Here is a 15,209-nt window from a genome sequence, read left to right as displayed (position 1 = left end):
TTGCCAGCGGCGCGGACGGCGGTGGCGAGCAGCGCCACCGTTGCGGATGCTCTTAAGCCACTCCCAAGAAGTATTTTTTTTTATTTTTTTCTACTTAATTTTTTTGAAAAAAATTCTCAAACACTCTTTAGCCCCTGCTAAGTTAATTGTATTAGAGAGTAAATCATCAAAAATGGAATAACAAAAGGGGATGAACTGAGTTTTTGGAATAAAATTGCAGAGGTGAATTTTTAGAGATGAAAAGGGTTGTCATCGCTTTAAGGAAGAAGACACATTTTTACAAAAGTTAACAATATTATATTAGTAATAGTAAAAAGTTTTATCGAATGCAAGTGTAGATATTGGGACTAGTTCTAATAAACTGCCTTATTTCACAAACACAAAAGTAAAATCAATTTAAAAATTTTAATAACATTTTCTGTTTACAACATTCTAAATTGATAATTTAGCTTTTTTACCAAAAATTTAGCACAATATTATTTTAGAGAGTGTAACAACATTCTAAATTGATAATTTAGCCTTTTTTAGCCAAAAATTTGCCACAATATTTTCGGTCATTTACAAAAAGAATTGATAAGTATATTTTTAATAATATATTTAATGTGTTGTTTTCTCTATGTAAATTGGCGACTATTCACGCAGTATTTGATTTGAGTTTAAGAATTGGTGTATTTAGTTGGATTTAGAGTTTAGTTCAAATTTAATTTTAATATTATCTATCTTTTGTTTATATTTACGGCATGGTTATATTTTAAATTATATACTCCTTTAGAATAAGATATACTCTCTTCGTCCGTGAAATGTTTTCTACTTTTGTCATTTCAGTACGTGCGTCAAATGTTGTCCACTTTGCATTTTTTCAATATTTAGTAAATGAAACACTTTTTCCACTAACTCATTATATTCACATTCTATTATAAAACTAATACTATTATATTTCACGTTCCACTAACTTTTTTCATTCACTTTTCTTCAGATTTCTTAAAACATGCGCTGAGTTAAATGTGGAAAACATTTCACGGACGAAGAGAGTAATATTTATTCATTTTTGTGGTTGTATTTGTATTTTTTAATATATTATTTTTATTAAATATATTTATTTATTTATTGAGTATAATATATAGTGTAATGAAGCCCCCGCCAACAATATTTTCTGTGTCCGCCACTGCATACATAAATAATTATTTACTACTATTATGGTCCCCTACACCAAAAATACTAGGACATGGACATGGTGCTTCATTTAAATTTATACTACAATTGAAAACGACTACGTGTAGTAGTTATAAATAAAATATATTGTAAATATATATGTGATGTATTTAGAAGAAAGACATCATTATTATCTTGTCGAGCGTGTAAATAAAAGGAAAGGATAAAGATGAAGTGGGTAAAAAAGGCCCAAATCTTTTGAAGGGACTACGTTTTGGGCCCATATATTGTTAAAAATACGTTTGACCATTGGATTCTTTCAGGCCTATGTTTCAATCAGGCTCAATTTATTTAACATAATTATACATTTCACTTTAGAAAAAATTTCAGTTATTAAGAATCTAAAAGTTAAAATATAGTGGGAAATTGCCTAAGAGCTTTACTGAATTGCACAAATTTTTAGTAACTCATTTGAGTAACATATTCTAATTAGGAATGCATGAATCTTTAATTATGAAAAATTAACTGTACATCTAAACACACAGGTCTTTGTTCAAGAATCACTGAGATCCAAGTGATGGAAGAAGTGGAAAAAAGAGAGATTGTCACAAACTCTTAGAAAGCAATATCACACTGTTTCCCAAAATTGAGGAATCAGTATTACTATGGTTTGGAAAGGAAGAGTAGTGGTTTCTTGGGTTTCGTTTTTCACTTTTGAAAGATCACATATCCACCGCAAATTTAAGCTTTATTAATACAAAATGTGACTTCGAAATGGGAATTAAAGAACATAGACCCCTTAAAGATGAATGTAAGGCAATGATTATGTCCCATCTGCGGACCCATACACTCTTCTAAGCCAGATGAAAACACACACAAATTAGGTTTATTTATTGAAACACCTAATTATTATAGGGTCAAGGGGCAGTGGATGTTTTTGTAAACGTCCAAAGTGGAGATTTTGGGTAAGCATGATTGAAGAAGAGTGTATCTTAATTCTTTAAAAAATGAAGAATAGATGTTTCTTATGTGTTGAATATTCTTGCTTTTGGCTGGTGCGATGATGACTAATCCAAGCCACCACCATCATAGCTGTTTGGCCATTAGCCATTATCATCTTCAACAAGATGATGTTGTTCATAACATGTTAATCAAACATAGGCATGCAAACCCCATATTCGCGAAACTTCCCTTTGCATGTTTGCCATATAATGTCACATCCACATTGTGTATGTCGACTATGAAGAAAAACGTCTAATCCGTTGGTATTAAGTGGCATAAAGATTCTCCATCGTGTAGGAATATCGTGGCAAGATTTTGGATTCCAACTAATACAAAAATACCATAAAAATAGTAGTACTATAAATGAAAAAAAAATTATATTGGTTCTCTGTTATAGTTAGTGGTATCCAATTTAGCCTTGCTATAGTTATTAGTTAAGGTGGTATTCAATTTATTAAAATACAAAAAAAACACATGCGAAGCAAACAAAGTCTAGCTTCATATATATCAAAATCTATTTTGCAAAACACTCCCTAATCGGTGCAATTGCGGATGGTATATTTTAGTAAAGTGAAATGAATTTTACCATCTAAAAAAAGATGAAGGATGACTTCTGTTTTGGGCTTCAAGCCTTGAGTATCCGTTTATCAGAGGAAAAATATGACAAACAGTGAGAAAAATGTTATATTCAACCACTCAAATAAGTAATCATCTTTCCTCAAATTGTGGCCTTTGTTGCACTTCATGTCAAGCATTCATTTATTTTTAGCCCATCCAACTCTACGACATTTTATTAGTGATAAATAATTCAACTATTGGAGACCCAGAAAATACCATTTCTATACCATCTCTCCCAATAATAAGTTACTCGTGGCATCCGTGTATGCTACCTCATTCTTTCAGACACCTACCCTAATAGGAGATGCTACTCGTTGCGACTTATGTTTAGCCGTAGTAGACCATGTCCAAGGAATTTGATCACATCTGTGGTCTTGTTTGGACTACATAAATTTTACCATCCTTGACAACACCTTCGATATCTTGGGGGGATCCATATAGCCCCTCGATGGCATTTGCTGCAACACCTATGTTAGACAGAATTGAATGGCGGAAGTCACCATCAACTATTAATGCATCAGATGAGTAATCAAGCACCACTTTATCCTCTTCATCCATTGGGACACTGCAACAAACACCATCAAGACTTAGTTATATTCCGAAGATCCTATCTGCCAGTAAAAGCGTACCTTTCCGAATACTACTACTCGCTTTCACTCCTGGAAAAATAAAGCTTACAGTATTAACACTTTTACCTATCATAAAGCCCAGCACCGGCATAACCTTCTAGATCTTCACCATTTGAATCTGACCGGAAAATTATAGACCGCCTAATAAAAAGGCCAATAGGTTTGCTGGGGTAACCTAAAATCTGAAAGGACAAACTTATCATCAGTCAATAGTTCGATGCTTTGTACAAAATAACCTCGTGCAATTTTCATGATGATAAACTGTGCACTAGAATTCTTTTATCTTTGCGGAAGTTATATTTTGCTAGAAAGCTCAACAAAAGGGAAAAAATAATTTGGACAGTAAACTGTTGACAGGTTAAAATATTTAACATTGAAATGATACGACACATCCAGATGTGCTAAAGCCTCAGTCTAATAACTTACCTGAGGAGATTTCAGGTCATTTTTCTTGCAAATAAAGCTCAGAGCACGACCTGGGTAAGCTCCCACAAGTGTCTCACCAAGCCCCTTGACAACCTATTTAAGAGAAACGCATAGGCAAATATTCCTTGTTAGATAGTTAAATGCCTCACAACTACAGGAGATCTTCAACAATAAAGCTTTTTATGCAGAAACTCTTCTTACATCTTCTTTAGTTATAGTACTAATCAACCAATATATTTTCTTGGATTCTGATTTTAGGTATAGGTGACACTTTACCAGTTTCCTGTCCAGCTCTTGGGCTCAAATGTTACCACCAGAGGTTATGGACATAGATAGGGCGGTCTAGACTTGTCACTCCTCAGTGAGCCCATAACCGTCTTTTTTGTACTTTGACATTTCTTGTGTATGATTAAAAATAGGCAGTTGATGAATATTCGATGCTGATACCATAACTTTTAACTGTTTATAAAGTTAAAACAAAGTATTGCATATATTACCTCAGCATATATTTCTGATGAATCCCCAGAAGATGGGTTAGTGGTGTGGATAACAAATGCATAGTCAGCATTTACTATTTCTTGAACTAGGACAGCCATGCAAAGACAGTCATGATCAAGCTTCACTTTTCTTGTACTGAAGTATGCCCTCTCATTCCACTTTGAGGCCCATACCTGGAAGCAGAAAATTAAATATTTGCTATATAAAGATCCATTATCCTTGCATTAATGGTTATTAAACTTTGAAAGACAGCAGCGTTTCCATAAAACATGCAAGAATTGATGCGTTATGTTATGCTTACCTTCTTTATGGCCATCCATGCTTGCTCCCATCTCTCTGCACCTTCGTCACCAGGCCACGGCATGCCAGAACTTTGCATCTTCTCCTTGAGCTCTTTAATCTGAGACAAGGTTTCTCAAGTAAAATATGGAATATTTGAAATGTAAACACTGTGAATTTCGGGGGATAATTTTCATCTTAGTCCCATGTATAGTTACAAAACTACTATTGAGGTTTGACTATTGACGTAAAGGTCAATTATATTTGGAAAGTATTAGAAAGAAAAGTTCATATTTGCTCAATTTAAAAAATGGGCAAATTCCAAGTCACCAAAAAGTGGTGCCACAAAAAGGGGACTTACCAACTGTGGTGGTGCTGCAAGATCCAAAACTGTGTTTCGAATCTCACCAAGCAAACTAAAGTCTCCTTCATATAACTTTCTCTTCAGAACTAGCAATTTCTCTCCCACAACCTGCATAGTTCCAGATAAAAATAGAAGATTAACAGACTACTAAGAATTTATGTTCACATTATTCAATACAGTGAAATGATGATTTCAGGGGTTTCATTTTCATAAGAAAATTTGCTACCACAGATATATACCACCCATATGTCCTGAACCGAAAAGGGATATTATCGTCTTGGAGAAAATCAACCACATACCCGAAAATATTCTAATTCCTTTTAATGTTTCACAGGATTTAATCCACAAAGCTATTAGAGCAAATGCAGCTGAAGGTTTTACCATCCAAAGCACACATCAATTCTTTCAGCTAATTAATATCACATTTTTATAATAATTGTGAAAAGACCCTATAAAGGGAATATAGAATATTCTCTTGAGAAAATAAAGTCCTTACCACATTAAGGTTCAGTGAGGACATTGCATATTATTAGAGGAAAATTGTTCCCAGGAGAAGTTCAATCAACAGTAGAAAACACGATCGATTGCACAACCCCCACACAATCATGCAGATAAATGAATTTAGAAGAATTGGATATTCGGATGATAGGTAATGTGTACAAAATGGAGATGCATGAGAAGGTCCATCTACCAAATAGTATAACCTGATTTGACTTATCTGAAAGGACTGCTTCAAAAGTACCAAATGGTAAAGCAACAGAAGTTGGAATGTTAACCCAAGAAGGAACTTTCCCTTTTAGATGTGCAATATTGCGTGATTTGGCCCCAACCTGGACAAATGAAAATCATACATTTTGTATAAGCTTAGTTTACAGCTGAATCCTCAACAGGAAGATTGATCTCCTGAAACTTTAAATGGATAAAGAACATGAAATAAGATAGCAACAGAGGAGATATTCGAAGTATAAAGCGAATGTAAGAGGCTGACCAGTTCATCTGTAAATTCTTCAGATGCTATCGCATATCTTCCAGAGAACTGCTTTCTCTCCAAAGACAAGGATGGAGCAGATGAAGCTTCATTTGAGTCAGCTGAAGTTACTAGCTCGTTATTTTTCATCTCACTGCAGAAAAGATGCAATTAAGAAGGCATCAATTTTGGCCTTCATATATCATAAAGTGCAGTTTTTCCGTTTAGGATTATTTGCAAATATGAAGAACAAAAAGAAGCGAAAAAGAACTCAAATGTCGCTGATCTCTTCAGTGTTCATAAACATGAAAAGTAAACTTGGTATATCTTGACTTACCTGTATACCACATTGGCAGATGTTGGTTTTAAACACAACAACTTTCCTTCATGTGCCTCAATGTCAGCCAATATATTGGGATCAAAGCAAGTGGCAAAACAAACCTACAAAAAGAAGAGAACTCTTACTGGAGCTACAGAGGGATATTGTGAGCCAGAAACCACACTGAACAACTGATAGGTAACGGAAATACAACCTTACTGTTCCTGGCTCGAACAGAAACATGCGACAGAACATCAGGCATGTCAGGAGTAAGTACTGCTACAGCACCATCAGGAATTTCTTCCTCCCCTTTTACAGATTTTGCAACCAATATTGTTGGTCTTGAGTAAGACTTATTCTGAACAGAAAGCAATTGATCAACTACAACAACATATCCAACAGCTTCAACTGGACTGATGACCTGCCAACTGTAACAGAACAGGGGACATGCATTAGTAAGCTACTAATGCTATCTCAACAACTACATTTTTACATTTTCATGCATGTAATCTCAGAAATGACATTCCTCATCTGACTGTGTAAACAGGGTCATGGCAACCTGGTGTTTAGGGTGGATTAGTGCAACTTATAAGATTTCTATTTTTGTGAGCTAGTAAAATTTATGACCTTCCTAGATTAGCAGTTTTTCGAAGAATGGGATCAAGTCGATTGAGAAGGGAGGACAGTGAAGCTGCTGATCCTGCTCGAATTATTTCTTCAGTAAATATATCGACCTGCATGAAATATTTAAAATGTTACTTATGAGTTGTGATGGGGAAAGATATCAAAAGGACTACACAAGTTCTCATGTATACATACGGCCCCCTGATCCACCGCAAGCAGTGTGCCAAGATACTCTGCCGATGGTTGCAGTAATTGATGGTAGGCCTCAGCCTTGTTTGCCAGTGAAAGCCGAGTTCTATCAAGGACTGATTTGGCAAACAATGCCCAGTGCTCATCACTGCTCTTGAACATGCTCCGGGCCAAGTTCCACCCCTTAGTATAAGAAGAAAATTAAAATCAGCTCAACAAAAACAATCTCCCATTAACCAGAAAATGCATTAGCGAAGAAATATCATACTCTCTCCGTTCCGCGGTAGAGGGAAGCGTTTCTTTTCGGCACGCGATTTAAAAAAAATTGTGTTAAGTGAGTTAAATAAAGGAAGAATAAAGTAGGTAATGAAAAAGTTAGAGAGATGAAGAGAGAATAAAGTAAGAGAGAGTAAAGTAAGTAAGAAGAAATGTGTTAACTTTTACCAAAAAGGGAAATGACTCCATTACTATGGAACATACCAAAATGACAAAATGACTCCACTACTAAGGAACAGAGAGAGTACATTGCAGACGTGTATTACAAGGACAAAAAATATGAGGCATCCGAATATTCCAAGAGCAAATAGACGTCTATTAGCAAGATAGTTCCAAATGCATGTAGATGTGTTTATAAGGACTCAAAATACGAGGCTCGTGAAGAATCATTTTATCTGTTTCATTGGTCCTCACCTTTAAGCAATAAAGGAGATCTTCATTATCACCCACGGAAAGTGTGAGGTTCTCAGCAACAAGAGAGATGAAGTACATGATTTTCTGCAGAATTGGCATTAAGTGTTGCAACTCCCAGTCAAATTATAATAAAGAAGGGGGAACTTACATGAAAATGGATTATAAAGTGGAGTATAATAACAAGGTTCATATGATACCTCTGGGCTAGCATTATTCAACTCTTGATAACCACGTTCTACAGCTGTTCTAACTGCAGAGTCTAGGGCAATATCCAGGAATAAAATATCCTTCAAGCGGTCACTCGACTGGGAAAGCAATGGTCTAAGCTCCTGGCGAGCCTCAAGCAATCCCTAAGTGCAAAATAATATCCACCAAGAATGCATTAAAATGTTGACACACTAAGGATTTTCCAAGATTAAAAGAGGAACAATTACAAAATTTCGATATACCTCTAGCAGGGCTTCGACATTTCTGTCTTCAATGTGATTCACAACAAATCGGAGTAGTTCCTGTTCTCATAGTCAGAAAAATATAGCAAAATGTTTCAAAATTTCACATTTCTGGGGATCATTACATATTGAAGAATTGGCTATACCGGAAATCCTCCTGGCAAGCCTTGGACAGGATTTATCTGTACTCCAACCATGAAACCTTGTCCCTGATGTGAAGCAGTTACATCTTAGACAAGTTGCATGAGGGATGAGATTATCACATAATGGAATTACCTCATCTTTGTATCCCAAGCAATTAGCGATGGCAGACTCAAGATCTGCACCTGAATGAACAGCCTGCACCAAAGTAGAGTAAAAAATTTTGGAAATTAAGGAGTAGTTGGGAATACTGACTGCTCAGCAATAAATCAAGCTGGCCAAGATTTTGTGGAAAAACAGGGGGTCTGAAAATGTGGAAGTCATTTTATGTGAAATGAAAAGGATTATAATTAGCAAACATGTTGAATCTTCTCTGAATGTATTCACCTTGAATAACGCAGACACATACAAACAAGTAGTTGTTAGAATCAGCTGTGAATGCCAATGTTAAATAGGCCATACAGATGTGACCAAAATCTCTAACCTTTAATGTTCGCATGTAATGTCCAAGATCACGCAGAAGCCCATCCTTTTGATCCGGCCTAAAATCAGGTTCAGAATGTATAGCACGGTCGTAACTAAGGAGACGCTCTTTTGTTATTCCATTATCATTCAAGGTTTTCCAGTAAACACTAATGTCAAAGTCACTCTTGATATAGTCCATCAGTGCCTGTGATAGGTAGTATGCAATTAAATTTAATAGTTGAAACTTCTCCACATGCAAGTGAGTGTGTATTATTAAGATTTAAGATCAGCCAAATGATTGTTTACTTATATCCTGAATACCTGACAGATCACAACATCATCAGGACTAGTGTTATTATGAAGCTTTTGATGCCATTCTTCCATCAGTCCACCTTTACAGTCATTGTTTCTCTGCAGTTGAATATTAACTTATACAGCATTATCAAATCCAAATACCCACCAAAAGAAAATAAAGGGGAAAAGGGCATGCTTAATAAAACAACCTGAATGACTAATATTTCATCCCTAATTCGTTGCCCAACATCCCCTTCACCTCCACGTCCGACAGTTGACATAATCATGCGTATAACTTCACGATACTGAGGAAAACTTTTGTAGACATTCTGCAGCAAATCCGTAAGCCTATCTTGAGCTTTGCTTATCTCTCTGCACAAAAACAAGAATTTAAATTTCAGTTTAAACTGAAATTGAAAAGAGGTAGAAGAAAAAAAATGCATGGAGAACATGATTCTCAGCCATCCATAGCAGAGTCCTTTTCTTTCAACTTCCTCAAAAGTATTTGTTCCTGAACCAATTTTTTCAGAAACTATGAGCTTGGGCCATTCATAGGATACCATGCCCAAGGACAACAGAAAGGAGGGGACCCAAACTTCCAGGAACAGAAAGCCACCCACTGAACACTTGCAGCCACTGTTTAGGATTCCTACCTTGGTTTTACATTGTAATTTTTGTTCCAGATGAGTTGTCTTGTTGCCATAAATCTCATCCACACAAGAATGCCAGCAAGACCTACTTCACCTGCACTTGTCGCTTCATCCATTAAGTCTGCTGCGATATTAAATCTGTAGGAAACATCAGATGTTAACACAATACAGTAAATTAAATCCTGATATATAAGTATGCAATAAGGTACACCAAGTGGAAATACAAGCAATGTTTTTAATTAAAGTACAACTTGACAATACATATGAACAGTTTTAGCCAATTTAAGTGAAGGCACAAAAATTAGAGAAGTCACTTTGAAAGAGTTTTAACTCAAGCCGGGATGCATCTCAGCTCCAGTTGACTATTCAAAGTCCAAGATCTGGAAATCCAAGACTCAGTTACATGCTTTAAAGTTCTCATAATAAATGAATTATACTAAACTCGAAGCAGGAGATTTAGAACCTTTAGGATATACACGTTACACCACATATTCTATCATGCCCGCAAAGCCAAAAAGTAATTCAAATATCAATAGAAGCTCGGATATAAGGGAAATAGAGAATGAAATTGCTCGTAAGAAATGTTATCATGTGTTTGGAATGTGAAAGGTGCTCTATTCGGACTTTCAGATATACAAGTAGATTTATCACCTATGCATAAATGATTTCTGGGCTTCACTTTCCAAGTCAGCTATTTTCTCTAACAAAAACTTTGATGTTCCCTTCCCGTCACCTGCATCCTTTTCCACAAAATAAACATTCAGCATAGTCAACATGTAATATGGAAACAGAAATCCAATGATAATAAAAAAAGGACAACAATGATTTTATTCATACCTTTTGAACCTTTGCTGGGCTAGTTTTGAACTCAACATAAAAGTCTGTGCTGCCGTTCTTTATCCAGTTTCCACCAGACAAAAGAACAAATGGCATCCCCACAAAGTTTTCATCTTCAACTGCTATTTCCAATGATTGAATCTGAAAGAGTAGCCTAGGAAGATGTTATTCTCTTAAGCTCGATGAGTTGATACCTAGTCTTATGGTGTCAAGGCATAAAAAACATACAAATGTACACACACAAACCTTGTATGGCGGATTATTGACAGAAGTGGTTGTGAAGTTTGTTTCTGCAGCCTTGTCTATAGAAACTGAGTCAGGGGGCATCATAGTTGAGGGAGGTGCCTGGAATATAATTAGTCAATATCAACGAAAAATAAAAAAAATATATTACAAACCAAAAAGAATGAGAAAAATATCTCCACAACATACTACGTTGTAAGGGTTCATAATTATTAATAGGTTTTTTGACGTACTGTCCATTCACCAGCATTTTTGGACAAAGCCCAGTGGAGAATAACAGGATCGGGAAGATCTGTAGCCAAGTAGATTTTTGTCTTGCCAGATGACTTCGCTACAAGTACCTTCAGAAAAAAATAATATCATAAAGTATTTGTTCAATGTTCAAAATCTCGCAAGGTAAAAAAGATAGGATGGTACAGACACATACCAGGAGTTCCTTGTCACCAAGCTTATAAATTTTCTTGTTCATTATATGGCCATCAATATGAGCTTCTTTATCCATAGAGAACTGTTTAATAGGAGATAAAACTTCTGGTGCATGGGAGATATTTTCGTTGATGGCCTCTGGTTTAAACTTAGTGAGAAGCGACATTATGTCCCTTTTCCTGCGCTGAACTCTATCAGTGGAAAAATTAGTTTTCGTACCCTTGGTTTGTATCTTTTTCCTTTGACCATCTTTTTCTGTATCAGGTATATTGCTTTTTGATTCAGAAACAAAATTATCTTTACTTTCACTTGCACCACTTTTACTTGTTAATTTTGCTCTAAGGTCCTCTGTAGAAGCACCCCTAGCTACTTCTTCCAACAGCTCCATTCGAGCTGCCTCATACTCCTCCTATTTAAAAAGCATAAGATAAGAACAAAATCAAACAGATACATTGACCAATGGTTATCTGAAGACCTCAATGCATATGACGAAGGATCAAAAACTTCAATTAAACCAAAAGAAACATCAAACTAGCAGATCACAAGGAGACATAAAAAAATGTCTTAAATCTTGTCCCACGTCGACTTGGTGAAGATTCCATCAAATCTATATAAGTCTCATCTAATCTATATTTTACTGTTCTACAGTTTGTAATCAAGTTCACTGGGATAGTCGTTTTCCGGATAATCGTCCCATCGAATTCGAATAGCAGCATTCCAAACTTTTGTATATCCTATGTCTTCTGCTCCTCCTTTACATGTCCATACACGACGTCATCGACTTGCAACAGCCCCTGAAATAGCTCCAAACACAGCCAAAGAAATAACGCACAATTGCGAGATCGTGTGCCGAGGTCGAGTATAGAGCTATGGCTCATACTACTCTGAGATGATCGGAGTCAAGAATCTACTTGGAAAATTAGGAATTCTCCAAGATTTAAGACATTTTAACACGCTCCCTCACGTGTGGCCCGGAATGACACATCGGACTTCCATCACGTGGGTAGGCAAGACAAGAGATAAGAGAACCATCATCGATATGGGCTGGAATGAATATTGGACTTCCACTCGTGAGGTAGATATAAGATATAAGACATTTTATTTGGTAGTTAAAGTCAACGTGGGATAAGACATCACGTGGCCCATTTCCACTCGTGAGATAAAGAGAACTCAATCATCGACTTGGGCCATCTTATTTGGTAGTTAAAGTCGACGTGGGATAAGATATAAGACATTTTAACAACATACAACATCAAATTTTCTTCCTCATTGCTGAGAAAACAGAAAAAGTAGTTCAAGAAAAGAACCAAGCATAGTGTTTGAAAATAGAACTGTTGTAAACCAAAGGGGAAATGGGCCATCTTATTTGGTAGTTACTGTGTTCTCAAGCTGAAGCTAAAGCAAGGAACAGTCACAAACCTTCTCTTGTTCTGGGGTATACATCTGCTTCCCTTTCCTCTCCCACCTCAAATAAGCTTGGATTTGAACAAGATCCTCTGGAACTGAAATTTTTGGAGTTGTTAATTCTGTCTTTGGCAAATTAACATGAAAATTTCCCCCATTGTACTTATACCTGAGAGTATAAGAAAGACAAAGCTAAGGACAAGGTTCAACACATATGCTCTAAATTTTTATAAGTGAGCATCACTTTACCATTTATTCTGGGCTTCGTCATATATCAGAAACTCCAGAGCTTCTATTGCAGGATCATCAATCTCTATGCTCAGTGCAGCATTAGCACCAGACTAAGAATAGACACATTATGTTATCCACCGAAAATGATGCACTTCTGCAAATTATAACAATTAAGGAGACACATTTAGTTAAAGTGGCGTTCTGAAGCTTACTTTCACAAAAGGACTCCTAAGTGCTTTGTTCTTGTACACCATAGTTCCAACTGGACGACATTGTGGAAGACTCCATTTACTAACCAACCAAGAGAAGTAATATTAAAACTCAGTATAGGATTGTAAAATAGATACCTATACTTCAGCTGCACTTACTCTTGTTGTTTTTTTATCGCTCCCCAGTGTAGAAGCAGGCAGTCACTATTGCTTGTAACTTGAATATTTACTACTGAAGCAGAACCAGATGTCGGAAGCCCAACATCAATCTGTTTATATACATCCCATATAAATAGATTGGCTAGCACATTTCATCCAAGTATCATCCTACATGCACAGTGGACAGAGATGTACTTTTTCGTCCCAAATCAAAGATCAGTATACACATACCTGTAACTCAACCTTCTCGTCGAGTCTGAACTTTTCCATCTGTTGCTAGAGAACAAAAACAGTAAACAGTAAAGACAATTAACTCAGATACTGCATTGAAGGGAGTAGTAAGGAAATTTCCTAAGGAAACAAATCATGGTATAGCCACAAAAAAACTGAAGAATATGTAATCAATCAAGCCTTTAAGTACAGATGAGGGTGTTCTTTCCAATTCTTATGACCATATAAACAAAAGACCAGAAGCCTGAAAATAGAAATGGCTACTATTACCAAGTGAATCAACTTGACTGGTACATCATTAATCGAGTGGAAGGGTTCCAACCAGATGTTGATTTATACAACTTGATTGGATAAAATAGAATTATCTTAAGCTACTACCTCTGGAGATATGCATTCCACTAGAAGAAACAGGGAAACATACACAAAGAAACTAATAGGCGTATAATGTTAAATTTCATCAAGAGTTTTACAATTTTACCGTAGAAGATGGATCAGCAGCCAATACAGCCTTTGTGGATCTTAAAATAGTATGCACCTTTCCCATCTGTAATTTATTTTTCTGCAGGGTGAGTCTTCTACCCCGGAACTCAGTAGATGTAGGAGCTCGGCGTGTTAGTGAATTTGCTAGAGGCTGGAGGAAGGTATTTCCCCAAACAGAGGTTGAAGTATTGCTTCGACTCTGATGATCTAAAACTGTCGGAGAAAAAAAACTTTGATGCAGCAAGTAATTCCCAATCGCATTGCTCATGTTTCCTCACTTGTATAATCAACTTCAAAACTCACAATTTCGACCTCAATATTTAAGCTGTCAAAAAAAGGAACTAAATCCCAAATCATTAACACATAACACCATGGTTGGGATATACGAGTATAAACAAAATCACATTCATACACATACACTATTGGTCTATACTCAGTAAAAAGGAAAAAGGATACAAAATCACAATTGGAGGATCATGCGCCGGAAGGTGGTCGCTATCGCCAAAAACGAAACAGCACGTATACAAACAGAGCTAACATGTACACAGACAAAAAAATATGCGAACATTTCAGCAACGAAACTAGCAGCATATAGCTAAATTTGAATTCCATTAGTGCGATACTAAAGTTTTTAACTCCGCAGAGATCACACTCACAGTTAGAATCTCATGGAATGGACTTAAATCAACTATGCAAAGTAAGCATTTAGCTCAATCATTTAGACAAAGAAAATTGGCGAGTAATCAAAGTATCTGCTCCACAGAAGGATCAAATGATTAAACCAAAGTGCAAAATACAACAAATTCGCAAATTTTACAGTTCCGCAAGAAAAAAGTGTCAACATTGCAACCAGTGAACTAACAACAACAATTCAGCAATCAAAATTACCTGACTTCAGCAATAAAGAATGAAATCTACAGAGAAGTTGGAAGCTCGAAGTGAATGACGCGATGATGAAAAGTGGAGAATGGGAAGATTTAGAAAGAAGAAACGGTGTTAATACGTTACTGCTGATATTATTGTTATTTTTGTAATTACGCTCCTAATTATTATTGGGAGAAAAAAGGAAACGTGGCGACACAAGAGACATGGAGTATTATAAAAAAAATAAAGGGCTCTGGGTTTCTAGATTAATCAGGTGCCAGACGCATGAGGCGTGGGTTCCGTCCAGCGTAGCGTTTGGATATTATGCCATACTATATTTCACTTTATTTTTAAAATTTGTATAGTTAG

General features: G+C 36.1%; 1 protein-coding gene across 5 annotated transcripts; it reads right to left on the bottom strand.

The window, feature by feature from the left end:
- Window positions 1-2,815: 2,815 nt before the first annotated feature.
- LOC121794734 (alpha-glucan water dikinase, chloroplastic-like) lies at window positions 2,816-15,007 on the bottom strand. 5 transcript variants are annotated; one of them, XM_042193037.1, is made up of 33 exons: window positions 14,865-15,007; window positions 13,975-14,317; window positions 13,497-13,541; window positions 13,266-13,375; window positions 13,110-13,188; window positions 12,916-13,007; window positions 12,682-12,835; window positions 11,264-11,671; window positions 11,070-11,177; window positions 10,840-10,938; window positions 10,594-10,734; window positions 10,408-10,496; window positions 9,760-9,894; window positions 9,316-9,478; window positions 9,134-9,223; window positions 8,832-9,017; window positions 8,483-8,545; window positions 8,353-8,415; window positions 8,207-8,266; window positions 7,955-8,107; window positions 7,758-7,841; window positions 7,074-7,250; window positions 6,882-6,988; window positions 6,469-6,682; window positions 6,273-6,376; window positions 5,957-6,089; window positions 5,673-5,798; window positions 4,966-5,076; window positions 4,627-4,725; window positions 4,325-4,498; window positions 3,828-3,920; window positions 3,468-3,583; window positions 2,816-3,337 (listed from the first exon to the last, which is right to left on the bottom strand). In XM_042193037.1, the coding sequence occupies exons 2-33, from the start codon at window positions 14,242-14,244 to the stop codon at window positions 3,133-3,135; spliced, it is 4,251 nt and encodes a 1,416-aa protein (XP_042048971.1). In that variant the 5' UTR covers window positions 14,245-14,317; window positions 14,865-15,007; the 3' UTR covers window positions 2,816-3,132. The 5 variants fall into 5 exon arrangements, 4 of the variants coding, with proteins under 4 accessions (XP_042048971.1, XP_042048973.1, XP_042048972.1 ...); XM_042193039.1 differs by having other exon boundaries at window positions 13,497-13,535; XM_042193038.1 differs by having other exon boundaries at window positions 13,975-14,301; window positions 14,865-15,006.
- Between the last annotated feature and the right edge of the window lie 202 nt (window positions 15,008-15,209).

This window comes from Salvia splendens, chromosome 3 (assembly GCF_004379255.2).
Source record: "Salvia splendens isolate huo1 chromosome 3, SspV2, whole genome shotgun sequence".
NCBI classification, from domain to species: Eukaryota; Viridiplantae; Streptophyta; class Magnoliopsida; order Lamiales; family Lamiaceae; genus Salvia; species Salvia splendens.
Note: the sequence above shows the minus strand (reverse complement) of the source record. Positions and strands in the feature narration are given on the sequence as shown.

Excerpts from the sequence above, each read along its gene's own strand:
- LOC121794734 (XM_042193037.1), bottom strand. The coding sequence starts at position 14,244 with ATGAGCAATGCGATTGGGAATTACTTGCTGCATCAAAGTTTTTTTTCT. Across the intron at positions 9,018-9,133 it reads ATGATGTTGTGATCTGTCAG|GCACTGATGGACTATATCAA; the intron begins GTATTCAGGATA and ends TACCTATCACAG. Across the intron at positions 7,251-7,757 it reads ATCTCCTTTATTGCTTAAAG|GGGTGGAACTTGGCCCGGAG; the intron begins GTGAGGACCAAT and ends TCTTATACTAAG.